This window comes from Pempheris klunzingeri, chromosome 20 (genome assembly GCF_042242105.1).
Source record: "Pempheris klunzingeri isolate RE-2024b chromosome 20, fPemKlu1.hap1, whole genome shotgun sequence".
NCBI classification, from domain to species: Eukaryota; Metazoa; Chordata; class Actinopteri; order Acropomatiformes; family Pempheridae; genus Pempheris; species Pempheris klunzingeri.
The window spans coordinates 4,415,926-4,436,751 of record NC_092031.1 but is presented as its reverse complement, the minus strand read 5'-3'; the positions used below and the strand labels follow the sequence as shown (position 1 = coordinate 4,436,751).

At 39.9% G+C, this 20,826-nt stretch overlaps 2 protein-coding genes across 3 annotated transcripts; one reads left to right on the top strand and one right to left on the bottom strand.

Annotated features, from left to right (window-relative positions):
• Positions 1-5,718, top strand: tectb (tectorin beta). Of its 2 annotated transcripts, XM_070852446.1 has the most exons (10): positions 1-70; positions 421-611; positions 805-956; positions 1,065-1,137; positions 1,281-1,384; positions 1,499-1,582; positions 2,930-3,092; positions 4,378-4,456; positions 5,251-5,283; positions 5,645-5,718. In XM_070852446.1, the coding sequence occupies exons 1-10, from the start codon at positions 4-6 to the stop codon at positions 5,716-5,718; spliced, it is 1,020 nt and encodes a 339-aa protein (XP_070708547.1). In that variant the 5' UTR covers positions 1-3. The 2 variants fall into 2 exon arrangements, with proteins under 2 accessions (XP_070708547.1, XP_070708546.1); XM_070852445.1 differs by lacking the exon at positions 5,251-5,283 and having other exon boundaries at positions 4-70.
• A 1,756-nt stretch (positions 5,719-7,474) lies between these two features.
• Positions 7,475-19,429, bottom strand: gucy2g (guanylate cyclase 2g). The gene is made up of 22 exons (XM_070852235.1): positions 19,094-19,429; positions 17,195-17,543; positions 16,997-17,121; positions 15,742-15,924; positions 15,504-15,648; positions 14,923-15,058; positions 14,723-14,826; positions 14,408-14,574; positions 14,136-14,276; positions 13,755-13,838; positions 13,385-13,489; positions 12,911-12,982; positions 12,283-12,451; positions 12,007-12,162; positions 11,211-11,388; positions 10,746-10,886; positions 10,417-10,609; positions 9,810-9,984; positions 9,401-9,499; positions 7,899-7,990; positions 7,698-7,805; positions 7,475-7,558 (listed from the first exon to the last, which is right to left on the bottom strand). Exons 1-22 carry the CDS (start codon positions 19,427-19,429, stop codon positions 7,475-7,477), a joined length of 3,342 nt encoding a protein of 1,113 aa, XP_070708336.1.
• Between the last annotated feature and the right edge of the window lie 1,397 nt (positions 19,430-20,826).

The window sequence follows — 20,826 nt, the reverse complement described above, 5'->3', positions numbered from 1 at the left end:
AGCATGGCTTCTGTTGGTGCATTATTAATGCTGTTGCCTGTTGCATGGACGTGCGCTCCTCAAAAAGCAGGTAACATATTGTGCAGTACAAAGATTCATTGGTACTTATGGACTGGTCGTACCAATCATTCAGTTCAAGCAATTATCTGTCAGCTTCAGTGGTAGTTTAATGTGGGATGTCATCCTTAATGCTGCTAAAGTCAAATATATTATTATTATTATTATATATATATTCACGTCCCCTCTATCTTTAGACCTTTGATTTGAATAAGGAAAGACATGCTGTAGATGTCTATATTCAAAGTAAACAGATGAAGCAGTTTGACAGTTTTAAGTAAATAGTATGATAAGCAAGTTTCAGGCAAAATGTAAAAATGTTTTGAGTGAAGACACTTAATCTCTGCTTGTGTTTTACCTCAGACTACGTTATGGTGTCATGTTTCCCCAACGCCATCATTGCCAACGTCCCAGAGTGTCCCTATGGCTGGGAGATCGAGCAGCTGTCCCTAGGTGGAGTCTGTTACACGGGAATACACAGCCCAGGCTACTACCGCTTCATCATCTCAGACCTAACGCCCAAAAACCACTCGTACTGCGGCACGCAGTCTGAGGTGAGGCACCAAGCTGGTATTTAAGGGGTGGGCCAGAGCATCTATAATATATATCCATGGAGAAAACAGTTTTTGATTCATATATGAGTATTTTTACAGTGCAGCATTAGTGCTAGTTAAGTGAAGTATCTCCTCCACTGGGTGCAAATTAATAAAAAGTTTGTTTTATTCATATTCATATTGTTTGCCACAGTATATGCCCGGCAAAGACCCCAAGTACATCTTCTATAACTCCATTGTGTCCAACGATACTTCCCTCACCGTCAGAAACCAGCCGGTGAACTACACCTTCAGCTGCATGTACCGAGCAGCCTACCTGGTAAACAACGCAGTCTTCAGCCAAAGGTAAGCATCGATCCAGGACACGAGGCGACCACAGTAATTGTGTGGAGTACATGTGCATTCTAACCCAATGACTTGCAGCGTTTTTACTAAACCCTCTGCTTTTTCCAGAGTGGCTACAGTTTATGTCAACAACGGGAGTTTAGGCACTTTTAGATCACAGTTGTCTATGAATGTGTTCACGGTGAGTAGCTGTTCACAGATTCAGTTTCTCCAGTGGAAGCCTTTTGTAACATGTTTAATGCAACCATGCTACTTTTAGATTAGATTAGAAGATTTTCAGGCACTATCAGAAGTAGACATACAATATATACATATATTTTGTAGAATTCAAAGTTCCTGTATGCTAAGGATGCTCCCTATGTGATCGACACTTCTGAGATCGGCTCTGAAGTCTTCATCGGCATTGAGGCAAAAGGACTAAGTAACAGGTAAATCAGGCTTTTCAAGGTTAGATTAATGTTTGTGCAAGTATATTTCATGACAGAGTAGATGCCCCTTGATTCCTAACCTATATTCTTATTATCGTTTGCTCTACCTCTCAGATTCAAAGTTGTAATAAACAACTGCTGGGCCACTCCTACTCCTTACTCAACAGACAGGAAGAGATGGAGTCTCATCATCAACAGGTACCGTGTAAAATTGGGCTGCTTTAAGCTGCTTTATCCTTAAAAACACAAGAGTTAACCGAACCCGGACAGACCAGTCTCATATTCTATTTGTAGAGTCAGCTTTTGCTATCAGACAGAAGATCAAGAGTCCAGCAGGCCTGACTGAACAGACTGTGGAGCTCTTTTGTTCCTCAGTCTGTCACACAGTTAAATCAGAGTCTGGCCTGTGAGTCGGCCTCACTAAGCACTGAATGTAAAAGGTAGTGAAAATAAAATGCAGCCACTTTCTTCGTAATGTCTGGCGTAGTATTTGTTTGTTGCCTGGTTAAATGTTGTATTTGATTACTCATTTATGTGAAACAATGAGCGTCTTGGTGTTTGTTTAGATAAAAACATATTCAGTGCTTATGATTAACATACAAGCCCTTTAGCTTGTTAGCCCATGGATATCACTCCTCTTGCCCATCGTTGCTGTAATTTGGTTGAAACAACTTTTAATGCCTGTCATTTGTATTTTCATTTAGATACTCATGTTGTCACCAGGTCATTTCAGCTATTGTAATGATTTAATATATTTATGAGTTGGTAGATTTTTGTTTTTTTCAGCTGTAAAAATACACATGTAGCTGCTATCACATTAACTTTAGTGAAGTCACTCATCAGCTGTATATTATGTAGCCTACAGCTTAAAGGTCCCATATTATGCAGAATCCACAATCTTTTCAATATAAATATGTGTCCTGAGTGTGTCTAGAAACACTCAAACTCTGAGTAAAGGCCATTCTCTCCCTGCTTCTCCTGCTTTAAGAAAATGTGTGTGAAAACATGCTGTTTAGATTTGGCTACCTGTATGATGTCATAAGGGGATCTGTTGATCATGTGACCTCCTTCAGCCCTTCAGCAGGCCGACTGTCCCCGTCCACTGAAAACCTCCTGAGTCCACCTCGCGGTCCGTCATTGATTTTTCCTCACTAACACCAGCTGCCAGTAGCATGAAGATGTCGTAGGCGAGGGTGAAGCAGCAGATCGCTTCTAAAGCGGAGCGTTCAACAGCAGCAGCAGCAGCAGTCTGTAGGAGAAAAATACTGTTTATTGAACATTAAACCATGTAAACCTTCTCTAGTAGGACCTCAAAATAGAAGTATGAACCTTAAGATATGCAGAATATGGGACCAAATGCTTGTTTACTTGAAATTCATTTAGAGGTATGGATCTCCGAGGCAACATAACACTCAAACTACCAGGCACAATAACTTGAAATTAATAAAACCTAAATACAATAAAATATTAGTTGATTCCACTTATCTGAATTTCCCCAACAGATTCAACAGTGATGTAGCTAAATCATTTCTCGTCTCCCAACAGCTGCTCCTCAGACACCACTGTGACTATTTTTGAGAACGCCAAAGACAGCCGCTCCATGTTCAAGTTTAACTCTTTCCGGTTCCAACGGCTGGAGAAGGTGTCCACGGTGTGGCTTCACTGTGAGGTCCAGGTTTGTGACGGAGACAGGCTCCTCTGTCAGCCAGTGAGTACAACACTTACGACTTACTTGTCAGATTCAAATTTTACACATAATCAAGATAATGAGATGATAATCAAGCTCATGAAATACGATTAAGTGTTATTAGTTAAACCAGTCATGCACAACTTTTTTGGCTTCCAAATCAACGTCTAGTCGGGGCTCCGTGTCGTGTTTCAGATGCCTGTTAGTTGTTAGCAAGTGATTTCCCATCCAGAAGAGGTAAAAATACTCAATAGTTCACAGCAATGGTAAATGTTAGAGAAGAGTCCAAAACTGAATACAGATCTGTATATAGTTTTTCTTTGTTGTTTCTCTGTTCCTCTCCCATTAATCATCTCATGACCTCTCAGATTTATCTGGTGACCCACTGGAAGGGTTGGGAACCACTGGAATAAACTATATTTGGTGGAGATAAACTGTATGCATCTCCACCGCGAGCAGCTCCAACAGTAAAAATCGTCTGAACCATTGATGGCAAACCAGTGTTAAAACTCTACTGTCATATAATAATATAACAGTCACAGGGGTGCACTTTTATTTCTAATACTTTAAGTGCATTTAGCTGATGATACTTACTTAAAGCTGCAGTGTGCAGGATTGTAACCAACAGAATATCCCTCGCCTCACCCCTCCATTTTCAGCTAAGCTACAGGATTCTCACATTTCTCATCTTTCAACTGGTGCATTTGCGCCACCAAATTCAAGCAGCAACTATTAAAGTAAAAACACAGAGGCCACTTGTTTGTTCGTTCTGAACCACTGTAGAAACATGGTGGTGCAATATGGCAGACTTCATGGGAGAGGACCTGCTCCTGCCTTTGTGGAAACAGAAACAGACCCAATCTAAGGTCACGAAAACACAATGACCCAACCATTGAAAACACAGTCTGAATATTGTATTTCATTTCTGCCGGTAGATTCCCCTAAACCCTACGCACTGCACCTTTGAATGCAGGACTTATCTTTTTTATTAACTACTGTCCATTTAATTACATTTGGCCAATCGCATGCTACTCTAAGTGTTTACACAAGTTGTTGGTTGAGTCGTTTTTTATAATAATTGCTGGAGATATTTAAGCCAGACTGGTTTTAAAGGATGGAGGAGATAATATGGAGCAGAACCCTGGAGGCAACCTCAACCTTAACAGGAAGTTAACAGACGCTCCTTCTTGTCTATTTGTGTAGTTAATATACTTTATGTTTAGAGTTATTATTAGTTTAAAGTGACAAAATGTGCAACTTTGGATCCAGATCTAACCAATGTTTCCCCCTTGTTTCTTTGCTCAAGAGCCCCTGCTCTAGCAGAAGTCTGCCAACAGAGCCAGAACCAAATGGGGGCGTCCTCACTGCACAGTTTCACATTAAAGGTACAGTGCAACATGTTGCTTACATGCTCAAAATAATGAAAATTTTAAAAATACCATATTTCCTCAAATAAAAAGCAGTAGTCAAATAAACATTATTGCCGGGGGGGTTGTTGACATGACCATATAAAGGCCGGTCACAAACACAAGACCAGGGAAAAAAACAACAGTGGATAAACTCCAGGTGCCTCCTTATCTAATGCGCATGTACATTAAGCATAACATACAATATAATACTACTAATTTTAATACCTTGCTGTTCTGGATTAACCACCACAAGTGTTATTGTCTGATTTCAGTCACTACAGGTGTCTGTGTGTAAACATCCAACATTTAAACTGACTACTGTACAGACAGATCCTATTGGGTCCACCGGAAGGGGCGGGACGTCGCCTCTCTATACTGATGCCCCTGGAGCTTCTGTATGAGATCAGACCAGACCCTCACTGTCAATAATAAAGGCTCTGAAACAGTCACAGTGTGGTTAGGCACCATAAATATATTATGTTTAGAAAAGATGATTGGTTTCACAAAGGACATGAGTTTGAAATAAAGGGCCACCTCTAAAACAAGCCTGCTATAAATAAACCTACTACACTTTGCCGTTGAGGTAAATAAAAGTCCTTGTCAATATGTGAGGAAATACGGAAGGAAATATTCTGCTTAGAATATTAATTTATGTCTAACTGTTCAGCTTTTAAAAGTATATCTTCAAAACTAATAAAAATCAAGTCTTTTGTCTTTACCGTATCAGTTTGTCCTTTGTATTATGATTGTTTGTCTTTATGTCTCCACAGGCAGCGGGTTCTCCAACAATGGACACATAAAAGGTAAACAAATGCTGATTGAAAGCCTTCTCTCAGTTACCAGAAATGAAATTCTGGTGGGAAAAATATTTCTTTCTATATTACTTTTACTTAATTTGTTGGCCTATTCATAATTAAATCTCAGGCTTTTCATCCAGCCATGATCTCTACTGCTGCTTATCCTTCCGGGTCATATAATATTCATATAATGAAATTAGAAATACTCACATCAGTCTATGAAATACCCACCCACATGTGCACATGTTGCAAGAAACCCTCAACTTCCCAGATGAAATTCAGAGAACATCATGATAATCTTGTTGAAAGTTGTTTCTCTTACGTTAACATTTGATCTACTGTGTTGTCTTTGTGTTTTTCACTGCAGGCACTTCACTCTTCATCCTGCTGGTGGTCCTGATAAACACATGTTGTGATTTAGTAAATGGATCAAGAATGTAGTAAAAACTCACATTTTCATTCAGTCTCATTCACACATGATTCACGTCACCCAGGACTCAGGGAGCATACGAGTACGTCCCTCCCCCACACTCTCATTGTCTCACAGATACGATTTTGCAATTAGCACATTTATTGACCTTTGGATAATCCCTTTAATGTTGCATACATTACTTATTTCTCCAATAAAGATTAACTGAAAAAAGTTTTAAAAATATATCAATGTCCCTCTTTTTTAAAATGATGCACAAACATACAAACACCGTCTGAGAATCCTCACAGAAATAAATAAAGTTTCATTCAAACTAGAATTTAAAATCAATGTGACAGAAACACATCACACATAAATCAGATGGATAAACACACTTATTAAATATTACTTCTGCTCTAATGATAAAACCCATGTGTAACAATAGTTTTAATGGATTTATTGTAATATACACAGAAGCTACAGCTCTATTGAATCTCTCACTGAAAACACATTATAAATGATACTGTTATAAATTCACCAGAGTTACAGATTTACAGATGAGTTTTTATAAAGCTCTTTATTTCTCTTTTAAAATAGAAAGAGGATAATTAGGCTGACTGCTCACTGACTAAAATGTTATCTTGGAAATCAAAGGAAAGTAAGTACAGTATGTTACAGCTTGTATTGTTGGTTTTCAAAGCCAGTGGTGGAAAATAACCTTTTAGTGCATTTATTCAAGCACAATTTTGAGGGTTTTGTACAATTTCCATTTACTGCTACGGACCCTTAAAAGGTCTTAAATTCACATTTAGTAATTAAAGACCTCAAAAAGTAATAAAAAAGTCTCAAATTCTCTTTGAGAAGTTCTTAAATACTTATTTATTGAATGCTGTACATCCTGTCTAAAGTCCACTCCAAGAACAAAATGCCTGAACATCTAATCTTCGATTAAATCAGTTCAGACTAGAATTGAAATGCCTCTTATGCTGTTATGGTTCAGCTGTATTGAACATGTGACGGCCTGCTCACAGAGCTGATGTGCCACAGAATATAAGTTACATGTTATATTTGCTAATATGTTCCCAAGTTTTGTCATAGTTAACCTGCAGACTCTCTATTTTCTCTTATTATCTCCATAACTTTAACCCTTTTCTCTTCACCGTTTCATTTAGCCGTTACTCTCCGGTGCTTCAAAGCGAGTCTAGTTCATGTAGCTGCACCTGTCAGTCACATTCAAAACATGAGGAACTCTAAATAATCTGCAGAAAACATTGCCGGTAAATAATCATCCAACTCCGCTGATATTTAGACAAAAGACAAGCTGCAAAAAGTCAAACGGTCATCGGTCTGATCTACATGAGGAAGACGACTGGATTCATTCTGACAACAGTTCTTCATTGATATCACTTCATTTCACAACACAGTTGCACTGATTAATATCATTTAGGACACATTTTCTTTAACTCAACCAGTTATAATCATTTTGCCTGAAGATTTGTTTGTTAAAGATGGATGATTGATATAATCACAAGATTAGATATAATAGCTTCAAGACGGAATTAAAATAGTTTGAAAGAATTAAGATTAAAAAGTATCTTCAGTCTCCTGTAGCAGGAGTCTGGAAACACAAGTTGTGTTCTGCAGGTTCTCGACTCTCTTTGCGTCTCATGACTTCAGTTTGTACATTTTCACTCCAGCCTTTTTCTGTATTTTGTCTCCAGTTGTTCTCTTCACAACCAAATTCATTTTGCAGTCCTCCAATATATGGTCAGAATATCCTCATGTTCCTTAAATGTGCACTGTTGTCATTGTGGCATCTGTCATTTGAGCTTTGGTCAGGGTTTTCTGGGCCTTTTTCTCAGGAACCTTTTTCTAGAGCAGAAATATTACAAATACAAGTCAAAACACAGCACTGCTTTATGTAAAATACTACATAAACTGCCCGTGCTTAGATATACAGAGCATCTCTCATATCTGTCCGCATTAAAAAAGGGACTGTGATGTGTGTTACCTCTGTTTGCAGTTTGAGACTGTCAGCTGGTGGAGAGCTTTGAGCCATAAGAGGAGCATTAAATCCATATTTGCTCAGCAGCCAGTAGGTCTTATGACACCCTTTACCCTGTCATAGACACAAACACACTGGTCCAAAACATGGAAGAAACACAGGCTGTACATCTTTAGAAAAAAGAAGAAAAATAAACTCTTCAGTTACCTTCATTTCGATTTCCCCTCTTTCCTCCAGCCGATAAGATCCATCCTGGACAAGAATGTCAGCGGTGCACTGAGATATGTGAATCTTCAGGGCTGTTTAAAATATGCCAAACATTTTAAAGTAAAGTAAAGTCTATGTTTGGATTTAATACACAACAGATATGCTAGCATTTAGCAGGTAATATTACCAGCTTCACCATCTTAGTTCCACCTGTTGAATGCTGACATTTGCTGTTTAGCACTAAACACTAGTGAAGCTGTGGTTCAGGAGAATGTTGATAGTTTTGGACATCATATTTAGACATAAACCAACTTTGAGAGGCTGCTGGATTCACAAGATTACCAACACACAAGTCCATCTGAGCAGGCTCTGAGTCAGACATGTCAAACTCAAGGCCCGCAGGCCGCATCCGGTAAACAGCACTCCCACCTCTCATACTACAAGTCCCACAATGCACTGAACAGCTGCCGCTCTAGTCCAGACACGTGCAGCAGCCCCTCCTCCCGCAGGTATAATGACTCACCGATCAGCGGATCGATGCACCGATCAGCGCCTTTATAGCGACACTTAAGCTCGCCCCCAAAATAAAGGGCTAAACGAAAAGTGGACTTTGAAAACAGGTGAGAAACAGAGTTTTACCTGGAGGTAAACCTTGTTTGTGGAGCTAATGTGACCGTAATTAAAGAATATAAATATGAGACAACACTATGAGACGAAACATCAGGACACGTACAAAAACCAAAAAAATAATTTAAAATTTTATTTATTTTATTGAGGAAAAGTTGTTGAAGTTTGGCTGTTTAAATTCATATTTCTGAATAATATATATATTATATTATTAATATGGTGGCTCCTTTGGAGGTTAGCACAGGTGAAGCATCAGTTATATCTGAAGTGGGCAAAGAACGGCACTGAAGGCTTTTCTCGAAGGAAAAGATGTTTTCGCTCTTTTCTGGTAAGAGCTTGAACTATGTGTTATGTTTTATAGTTTATTTGGTTGGTTGAAGTCAGTATTCTTTCCAAACAGTTTCTACAGCAGACTCCTCCGATGGCTCTGTGTTACAAACTGTCTGCTGTGTCAAGTTAGGCATAAACCAGTGTATTAGATGAATCAAACATTTTACCTGATGATGCTGCAGGTCAGAGGCTCATCAAATTAAGTTTAATCTCCTTGGGACCATGAATATTTGCACAAAATCTAGTTGCAATAGCAACTAAATAGCAGTTCAACCAGCTGTAGATTAAATATTTCAGTCTGGATCAAAATGATGGAGCAACGTAAAGTACTGGGGTCCCAAAATATTCAGTATTTTTACACACGTCACTGACAATACACTGCAGAACTAAAGGCGTTCCCTACATTGACAATAATCACTTTTGTGCATACACTACACACACACAATAAAACAACATTTAGAGTCAAATTAAAAAGATTTAAACAGCAGAAGTTGCACTACTGATAATGAATACTCTCTGTCACGGTGTTACGTCGGTTCACTCACGTAAGCTGTTACTTTCCATGCGAGAGGCCATGTTCACCGTGTCACCAAAGAGGCAGTATCGAGGCATAGTGGTGCCTACCACTCCAGCAACCACTGGACCTACAAACCCCAAACAAACTCTTTGTGTACATGCACTGAAAACTTCTTAAATGTTAATTATTTCATGTACAGACAAAGTTGTTGCACACCATGAAGTCTTAACAATAAGTATGTAGATGTAGTATGTTGAACTTAAGAGGGAACCAGAACTGCAGACTGTTGGTCGCTTCTACTGTAACGTAAATTCCTCCAAAGATATTTTACCTTCCAAAGGAAAAATGCATCAACGATATCGCACACTTTACCATCAATAAGACACTGAGTTGGTTAAGTTGAGGCTTAAGTTGTTTCTGTGGATACTGTCTCTTACCAGAGTGTATCCCAACGCGAATTGCAAGTGTCTCAGTGGGCATATGACGAATTCTGAAGATTTTGATGGCACTCAGGAAGTGCAGAGCCATTGTACATATCTCCAAAGCGTGCTTATTGCCATTGCTGATGGGTAGACCACTGGCTACCATGTATGCATCACCAATTGTTTCCACCTGGCCAAGATGTAAAGATGACAAAGTCAAAATGGGAGCGTCAAGCGATTCAATGAAGAATCTCTACAAAATTTCTCTAAATGAATTGTTTAAGAACAGAACACGATAGTAGCTTTAGGAGATCAATGCCACTCTCATGTGTGTGTGGTAAATATGATGTTCAACATGTTGATTAGTGATGTTGATTTTCTTTCTTTACAGATTTTGTTCACAAAAAGACATAATTTAGACCCATTTTTACTATTTTTACTCTACTCATTGATAAAGATTGCATAGGGTTTTGTAATGTCGTCCAGCTTTCCTTTCATTTTGTAATGCAGGGAAGTGATGTTGTTACCTTTGGACAGAGCCAGACTCGCTGTTTTCAGCGTTTGTGCTAAGCTAACCGGCTTAAAGGAATATTCATTATTTTGGAAAACGTGTGTGACTCACTTTGTAGACGTCGTACATCTTTATGATGTCGTCAAAGAGGCTGTAGAGGTCGTTGAGAAATGTAACCACCTCCATCGCAGAGCTGACGGAGCACATGGAGGTGAAGCCCACGATGTCAGAGAAGAAGATGGTCACAGTGTTGTAGCTTTGCGGCTCCACTGATTTTCCTGCCATCAGCTGATCGGCAATGTACCTGCAGACAAAAAGCAGCAGCACTGACGAGGCGAGGGGGTGCTACCATTACTTAAAGCTGATTTTAGTTCTATTTTTATTATTGACGAGACACAAAGAAACAATATTGATCATTTTGATGCAGTTCCATCTGTTACCTTGGTAGCATGCTGGAGAGAAGCTTGTCTGCACGGGTCTTCTCCACGGTGAGCTGATTGGTCCTCTCCTCCACCACCTCCTCCAAGTGATTTGCATATTTCTCCAATTTGTCCACCATATTATCCAGTATATTGGCATGACTGCAGTTTTTGGATCATTTTTGATGCAGATCCAGGATTTTTAAAAGGACATTTTTAAGATTAGTTCAAGGACATTTTGAAACATTTTTGTTAGTTTTGTACAATCACCTGTATCCAGTCACTACATTTATTTTGAAGGTATGCAATCTCTGAAAGCTGGGCAGTTTATTTTGGGTGTCATTGGGCAAAAAAATCCATAATAATTTTTAAGCATGCTATACCTCATGTGCTCTTGTGACCATGTTACATGTGTGCAGGTGTATTTTCTCACAGTATTTTGGAGCCATATTATGGTTAAGAAAAAGAACATGTGAGTGGTCTGACCTGTCTGGGCTGGTGTCCTTCAGCAGTCTCCTTATAGACCCAAACGGCAGTCGGTGGTCCGGGTTTTCACTCCAGCAGGCTCTCAGCAGTGTGTTAATGTTCTCATCACACAGCTGCTCAGACAGCATCGGTCGGAGGAGTTCCCCTTGGAAAGGTGTCCGCAACTGCATAATAATCTCTGGAGAAAACATTTACATGTACACTAATATTCAACCATTATTCCAAATACGACGACGTTCAGAATTTAAACAACTTATTCTGTTTGGGTATTCTGAAATAGGCCTGATTCCAAAGGTAGTGTTTATATTTTTATTTTTAGTATATTTATCTATATATAGTATATTTATCTTACGAAGACATTTGGGATATGTTGATATTATTCAGGTTTTAGGAGCAGTCTTTGGACATGTCTCAATTGGGGTTGTTTATGTCCTTTTTGCCTGCTTTAGGTCAGTTATGTGCATTGGACCAATGGTTTGCGAGGCAGGGGTAGAGAAAAGACAAGCCTACAAACACAACTACTTTTAGGCATTCTGAATGACTTGGATATCACATTAACATGCGTAAAATCTGGAGTAAAATCACGGAGTATGCATGGCTACATGTAAAAAGGAAAATTAGTGGAATATTCATTGTCATTAGCCATGTAAACAGCTTAGTAGGAATACTGAATAAAGCTAGATTATTTTGTATATGTGAACATTGGTTGGTATTGTTGGCTCATTTTTCATTAGTTTCATTAGTCCTAAAGCACGACAACCCACAGTTGAGGCCAGGAGGCAGAGCTGCTGCTAACCTTTGGGCTCCAGGTTGATGTCATGATATGGGAAGGCCTTCGAGTTGTACACGAGTTGCCACATGATGATGGCAAAGCTGTAGACGTCACCTTTGGGCGTTCCATAGACCAGGAAGTCGGCTTGTCTCAGAAGCTCGGGGGCTGTCCAGTACATCTCTACAACACACCATAACTTGGAAACATTTCAAATCACCTCACATGTCGCTTCTCCTTCATGTTGTGATAAGCATATTCTAGGTGGCACTTATGCCGTTACTTAACAACGCACCCACTGACCGTCATAATTGGGGGTTTTCGGTGGGATGATCCTCTTTTTGCTCCCATATTTAAACTCCCACAGTCCAAAGCCAGAGAGTTTTATCTGGAGTCGACTATCCACCAGACATGTGCTGGGTTTCAGGTTCCCGTGAAATTTCAGGTTACTTTTGTGAATGAACTCCATTCCCTAAAACACAAATGCATAGATTCACGCCATGCATTAGCCATTGGCATGTAAAAATAAAACATCAGCCCTGCATAATGATTGCAGTTTGTGGCTGTTTCAAGGGTCCAAAATCAAATTTCAGTCTCATTTTGTGGCTCCAGTTGTTGTGTTTGTTGTTGTAGTCACTAAATATAGGGGATCAACATGTAGCTTTATTCATGGATGTATTGTAGCTACCATTGACGTCTTTGAGGTCATGTCCTCTGTTTTTCTTCTGGAGATTTCTTTTCTTTCTACTTTCTACAAAAACACAAAGCTATAGGCTGATTCCAGTTAATCTGATATATGTAACAACATTTTCATCAAGTATGGAACAGAATTAATCTAGTGGCAGTGTGGAGAAGGCTTTGACACTTTGTGTAGACCTTCACATTGGGAAAAAAAACACTGATAAATGAGTACATAAATGAACTGACTCACATTGACAATGTCATAGGCAAAGGACAGCTTGAACATCCCGTCCAGCTCAAGATCTGATGCCCCCAGAATATCCTGCAGAGAAAAATAACATCCAATCATAACCAAAAATTATAAACATATACAGTATATATATATTATATTATAGGGTGAACTAAAGTATCTAATTACACTCTAAAACCCTGAAGCAATATTTGGTTTACCCAGTACCAATGGCTTGTTTTGGCCCATGTTAGCATTATTTTTTATGACTCTGTTGTATCATTTGCCCATAAAATATAAAATATGGTTATTTTGAGCCAGTGTTACACAAAACGAGCTCACGTTTCACCTTAAAACTGTCACGTCTATAGTTGGTTGTACAAAACGAAGGATATATAATATCAAATATAGTTAATAAACTTGTAAGTTTGAAAAGAGCTGGAGTAGATTTAAGTGTCACTTCTACAGAGCTGCTTTACAGTCCAACACACTGACCTTCAGACTGCCTTTCCTGCAGTACTGGATGACCAAACAAACATTAGGTGGCTCGATACAAACACCAAAGAACTGCACCAAGTTCTCGTGTTTCATCTCTTTCATCTGTCATAAAGAGTTTAAGGTGGTTAGGCATATAACATATACTGTTTCAGTTATTTACTGATATGTCTTCAAGTACAGCATCTAGCATTTAAATAGTTATCTGCTGCAGGTGTAGCACCATTATTTTAAGCTAAAGATATTGATTCTCCAACATCATGTGACCCTCTTGAGTTAGATATACTGGAGCTGGATTTTATTACCAGAATAAACACAAAAAACTGAATCTAATAGTATGTTTGGTCTAGAACAGCATGAGTGACCTTACCACACTGAACTCTGAGATAATCGAAGGTTTCTGGACGTTGCTGCTAATTTGGTTCTTGATGTGCTTGATGGCCACTTGGTTTCCCTGCATGGAATTTAAAAAATGCTTTAGGAAGCAGCAAACATTGTAGAATATGTAAGCAAACTTATGTGTGTATATTCTTGCAGGTGCAATTCATTGTGTCTGAAACAACACAGTCTTCCCCTCACAAATAAAAAGTTGATTTCATCATGAGCTCTTTTGCTCAGTTTCATACACTTAATATGCGCAGCAGCTCGGTGGTCTGTCGTTTGCAAACATTAGCCGAGATTCAGACTTTCAGCTGTAGTCTGAAATTGCCACTTTACATGTGCTCGCTTAAATTTGTGAAGAAAACGGTACCTGGTAGAGACCTATGGGGCAGTGGATGTGTTCTCTCCCCGTCTTGTCCCTCAGGCCATAGCTGTTATTGGAGAAAGTGGACTGAGAGCCGCCGCTCCCACTCTGACTCGCTGTGGTGCTAAGGGATAAACCCTGATTTCCCTGCAGGAGACACAGACACACCGAACAAACGTGAACTAAAAACCAGACGCTGCCGTCCATGTACAGAGGTATTCTCATGCACATTTTATTTTTCATCAACTGCACAACATGTGGGGTTTCATCGCACATACTGAGGGCTCCCTGATGATGGTGATGTCACTGTAGTTAATGAGCCACCAGCAGGAGTCATCGAGCCTTGTCTGGAGTCGTAACTTCTGTAGAATGAGGACCCCGATGCACAAAACCGCTAGCACGCCAATGACAGGGAAGGTCACAAGCAGAGCCAGCAGGGCGATGTCTGTTTCCCATCAAGACAATGAATGATGAAGGTGGTTAGCGTGTTCTTAGTGTGTGGTTTAAATAGATAATATCGTGTTTCAGGGGTGTTTGTGGTCAAAGAGGAAACATAAAAACTGGGGTAATTGGTATATTTGGTGTTACTGTACCATTAATGAGCCATTCACAGAGTTCATTGTTGAAACCACACTCTGGTTTATCAGAAGGAGGTCTTCCTTTTGGCCAGACCACAGAAGCAAACGCAGACGTTGGCCTGAAATGACATTTTGTGTGTGATTTCCCAGAAACCAGATTTGATAGTTATCAAACAAAATGCTTGACTGTTGGATGTTTTAAAAGCGTTTGTTACCGGACAGTTTTGGTGTGACTGTTAAAATGGAGAACAGGAACAAACTTGGTGATGTCTCCCACAAACTGCAGGTCATAAATGGAATAGTCCAAGTTTCTCTCCCCGTCTTTGTCAAAGTGGACTAATCCAGAGGCGCCTGCAATGATATGATACTGCCGACATCACTGAGGATGAAGCCTGTTAAAGGGTGAGTTCACTTAAAAAAGCAAAAACAAAAAAAACAAACAAAATAAACAATAAAAAAGCTTTCAAGTAACTTATTTTTGACTTATTTTATTTAATGAAAAATCAAGATAATGTTTAAAAACAAATAAAGCTGGTCAGGGAAGCATGTTAAAAGCTGTTTTTTTGACAAAATATGATGCAACTATGCAATGAGGACTTCACAGAAACTGTATGTTAGATGATAATTGGCTGCTTGATGGTATACATGAGTACTAAACATAAAATACTTCTGAGCAGATATTCTGTAAATTTCCCATAAAAAAAACTCACAACACACAACAAAAATCACCAGGTGAAGAAAAGAAGTGTGTTTATAGACTAATCCCCAAATTACATTTATTAAAGCAGCTACCAACCATAAAATTGAATGCTGCTTTTATTTTTTAATCTCCGTAGCAGCTGCCGTCCGTCATGAGGGTCTTTGCCATCTTTGAGGACTTCTTTCAGTCCCATCGCATAAAGAAGCACTGCATCATGCAGATAGGCCGAGTAAGGGCTGACCTGAAATAACAGAACAGAAATAAAATTATTCTACCTGTGATGTTTTCAGCAGAATAAACTATATATTTTCCAGTTCCTATCATGGGTGCTGACCTCTCTCTCTGATGTCAGGTTGGTTTGAAATGGATGTCTCCTTAGTTTTTCATAAACTTGCTCAAAGAAGTCATAATACTCATAACCTTCGTAGGATTTCTGCCCAATGACAAAGACCATGTCAAAAGCCCTTATGGCGGCCTGGTTAATCTGGCTGTTCAGGGAATATTTCCACAAATTGTCCTGCCAAGGGAAAAAAAAGATTAACATCAAAAACAACAGAAAGAAAGATTATTGATGAGCTAATACGAGGCTTCAGCAGTCTGAGTTAGACCAGTCAAGTGGGTGTTTTCACACTCGTTTTAAAGGGAGTTATATGTTGGCGCTGGTATGTAACTAAGTACATTTACTCCAGTACTCTACTTTTTTGCACTTTGTACAAATTCAAGGTACCTGTACTCTACTACAGTATTTCCACTTTCATGCAATTCTTTATAATTCTACTCCACAACTTCTCAGAGGCAAATATTGTAGTTTTTAGTCTGCTACATTTGTCTGGCAGCTTCAGTTACTGCTTTTCAGAGTATTACTTTTCATGCCCTGGTATTAAGGCATTAAGGTACAAAACCTGACAACTGCGCTCAGTCACTGCACCCGAATATTGTTTGACAAGAAGTAGTTCCAACACGTAAAACCATAAATTCCTTTAAAGATTAGATTAGGTTATATTTAGCAGAAGCAATAATTAGTGAATTAAACACAAATTTAGATTAGAAGTTGAGGTTGGTCGGTTTGTCTCTAATTAAGAGATGTGGAAAATATCTGACACTTTTTTTTATTGCTCAGCAGTTTGGTCCAATACTTCAGTAGGTGATATCAGAAAACTGCAGCTAGTCTTTCTTGTGGGTTGAGAACAAATGTTACTAAGATGTGTGAATGTCTCTCTTGGCTTGAAGTGAAAAACAGATTATTGTATTCTTTGATGGTTTTCATTAGAGATGTCATAACAACAAAGTCAGTGCAGATACACACAACTATTCAACAAGACACACAGATGGAGGTTGTTTGTGCTGTAATAAGTAATGATGCCCGCCTAATTTAAATTCTCTTGTACTTTCTTAAAAAAATATATACATGGGAATTTGCATTTAAGAACATTCCTAAAAACTCTGAATGTTTTTTTTTTTCCAGTGTTTCCCTTTTTTGTGATTCGTTCTCCAACATTTTTCAAACCTCATCTGGAGTTTCAGTTTTACCTGATAGTACAGCAACAACCCAACTCGACTGAATATGTGTTTTAAAGGTTTTTACTCACCACACTACCACAGACCTCAAAATGCTGCACCAGGAAGAACACGTAGTCGCCATTCATGAGACCCTGTCGCTCGGCCTCCAACAACAGAGTCGTAGAGTCCTCTCTGTTCGTTAGCACCACAATTACTGGAGGACAACAAGGACATTTGATAAATATAGAAACGGTAGCCAAGTCACTGGTAATTGTGGGTCTCCTTACCTCTAGAGACTGTTGAGATGTACTTAACATTTCGATGAACAAGCTCAGAATCGCTGGTGTCGAACTTGACCGCGGCAGCCAGTTTGAATTTGGCTCTCAACGGATTCTCAACGGTTTTCCACAAAGCATCAACTTTGTCCCACGTGTTTGACTCTAATCCTCCTCCAATCATCGCTACATTATTCCACCCAAAGAACTCCAAGGTTTTCACCAGGACCTCTGAGCTTCTTTTAAGAGGGGGCACGATTTTGATGTAGGAATCATAGATATCACTGTTGTCCAACTTGGAGGACTGTCCCACAAAGCCAAACATGGGGATGTTCCACGCGGATGCAATCAAACCAGTGACCTGGACAGCAGAAAAAAATTTAAAATAAAGTTGATGACATTAATGATCCTGTAAACCACACAGCACAATAAAAAAATATACACGTGAGGGTAAAGCGGAGCGGGAGATGGACAGGCACATGGACCGCTGTGGTGAAGAGGGAGTCGGAAGGCAAAGCTCACGATTTACCGGTCGATCGATGTTCCAGCTCTAATCTGTGGTCATGAGTTCTAGATAGTGACCATAGACTGTATGAAAGAAGTGGGCATAGTTTCCAGGTATGAACTGTGCCTTAAACTTGAATTCTTTCTAATGGCCTGCAGGGGGCGACTCCACTGACTCCAAAATTACATCTGCCATTACAGAAGCCTGAGAAAATGAGCCTACTTCTCACTTTATTTATATAATATCTGATGCTTGCTCATGTGGGGATTCTTGAATCCTTAATTTTGAGTTCCTGAATCGTTGGGTCTCTCTCTTAATCAAAGAGTTTGGTCTAGACATGCTCTCATGAGGGAAAAAAACCTCATGTGTCACCTTTTGGCTCCAGAATCAAGATGGTGATGGCTGTTAGACCGAGATGCAGATTTTGAAAATGCAGCAGTCCACAAACCAATGGGCGACACCATGGTGGTGTCCACTTAGTTCATACAGTCTATAATTATGACTGAGAGAACAAGATTGTGGATCAAGTGGCTGAAATGCTGGCTCAGCCTTTAGGGACAGGGACTGGAGCCGCTGATCAGTCACGTCGCCAAGGGCCAGTTGAGGGGGTTCGGGCATCTGGTCAGGATGCCTCCCCAGGCACCTCCCATTGGAGGTCTTACAGGCACATCCAACTTGAAGGAGACCCTAGGGCAGACCCTGAGCTCACTGGAGGGATTATACATCTCATCTGGCCTGAAAATGCCTTGGGTTCCCCCAGGAGGAGCTGGAGGAGCGTTGCTTGGGAAAAAGACGTCTGGTGTGCCTTGCTTAGCCTGTTGCTACCGCGACACCACCCCGGATAAGGGCAGGAGAATAGACGGATGCATGCAACTCACCAAGAATAATCCTTTCTGTAAACCTCTTAATATTTTATACCTCTTAGTTATGCTGCAACTGCTACACAACAATTTCCCTCAGGATAAATACAGTTTTATCTTAAATCAACATGAGCACCTCTCTAAAACTGATTAAACACAAACTGAATATTATCGCCCTCATGAAAGTAGGGATTGTTTGCAGGATTGTTGTATTAGTTGTCGTATATACCTGGTAAAACTACTTATTTCCTCAGTTTTCTCCCAACTTTCATGATTGATAATCTATAATATGGTTTGAAAACGAATGCCCAACACTTAAAATGCATTTGTTTTAGTGAGGTGAAGCTAATCGACTGAAAACTGATGGAGCACTATATCAGTGGCTGAAAACCTGCTGCATGGCCTGCATGGATCATGGTATTGAAGAGAAGTGGACTGAAGACAGAAACCTGTTCACTGCCTGTTTTACTCTCTACAAAAACAAGTCTAATGCATGAATGGTCAGTGTCAACATTTACACATCATATCACATCACATGAATCATACCTCAGCTTCTTCGGGACACGCTGGACCAAACAGGGCAGACACATTTTCTTTCCACACCTGCTGAATGAATCCTCCCAGGGAAACTTTTGGATTACAGTCTGTGTCCATGTACACGAAATCCAGACTGTAGTTCCCCAGGAAGGTGGGACTGGTGTTCACCTTCTCCACAGCTATCTGTATGGCCGAGCCCAGCCGCAGGGCACTGAAAGGGAAGGACATGTTCCAGGGAGCCTGGAAGCCAATGATCAGCTTGTGAGGTTGAGACCCATTGGTGCCGTTATTGATGACAGCGGCAGCAGTTAGCACAAGTGTGAAATAAAGCACCAATATGTGCATCATGCCAGAAGAATATACCGCCCTCCACATCACTCTCATCCTATTAGTTGTTGGATGTTACAGGGCTTAAATACTCAACATCCCCGGTGATGCTGGACAGTTGGTTGGGGAGGAGAAAATGTAAATATGTGGAGGAGAGTGGGAGGCACCAGGAGGCATTAACTCATCATCAGTACCTACTATTTTCTGTTGTGTAATTCTTCATTCGAGTGTGTCCTGCAATGGACTGTCAGTGTCATAGAAGCCCCCAGGCTCCAGCCCATCACTGAAATAATTGCACATCTTTAAAGTAATCAATGAGGACTTGTTTTGAAAGCATTGCTTTTAAAAGGAGATGATTAGATTAGTGTCAGTCCATTAAGTTTTTACAATCTGTGTGGCTAACATTTCTCACTCAAAACTAAAAAAAAAAAGTGGTTAAATGCAAAACATATCAGGCAACTTTCATCTGTTAAAGCAGATTTGGGTGAGATAAGCTCCTGATTAGATTTTATCAACCCTTGATCAGTAAATTCCAAAGGTACCACATCCACTCTGCGTTTAGCTATCGCTTATATTCATAAATCCAGTGTCAAAGTTCATCATAAACTCCTCTATCTGCAACAGTGACACATCTCCACTGCACACACACACACATATATATACGGGGAGTGCAAAATTTCTTATTCTAAGAAAGTGTGCTAATTTAATTAAATTAAAACAACAATACTGTGAAATCCAGGTGAGAACTGTGCTGCAGACCTCCTGGGGGTGTTATCTGCTGGTGCAGGGCTGCAGAGACCACATGAGGCAGGTTGAGCCCTGCTTGTTGCAAGGCCTCACACCTGTGTGCAGTTTAAGGTGCTAATGACCTCAGGTGGGCAGATTGTACATTAGTGGTGTTGCTGGCATCAGCTGCGTCTTCCCCTGGGGATCCCTGCTCAGCCTGGCCCCAGACCACCTCTGCTAATCCGAACAGGTATCCTTTCAAAGCTTCTCCCAATGAACCTTTACCTTCGGCTCGCTGTCGGGCAGAATCAAATCAGTTCACACAACAGAACATGTTAGAAGTTTAGCATTGTGTTTGTACTGTGCTACGTCAATGTACCTATATATGTAGCTCCTGTAGAGGAGAAATGAAATGACTCTTAGTTAGCATTTAACTTTTAACAGATGAAATATCCCGCTCTTATCTTACAAATGAAAGAATAATTAGTGAATGGTTTTATTTTACAGCCTTACTTGAGCTGGTAGCACCACTAGCTTATGGTGGTTAATGTTAACAAGCATTAGCTGAATGACTGAGCCAGTTTACTGTCTCTTTGACTCCTCTAGAGTTTAGGAGGCTTTGGTGCTGTTGAATTATACTCTCTGATACTGTCAGGTGTTTCTGTTACTGTTTTGTCCAACCACTTCAT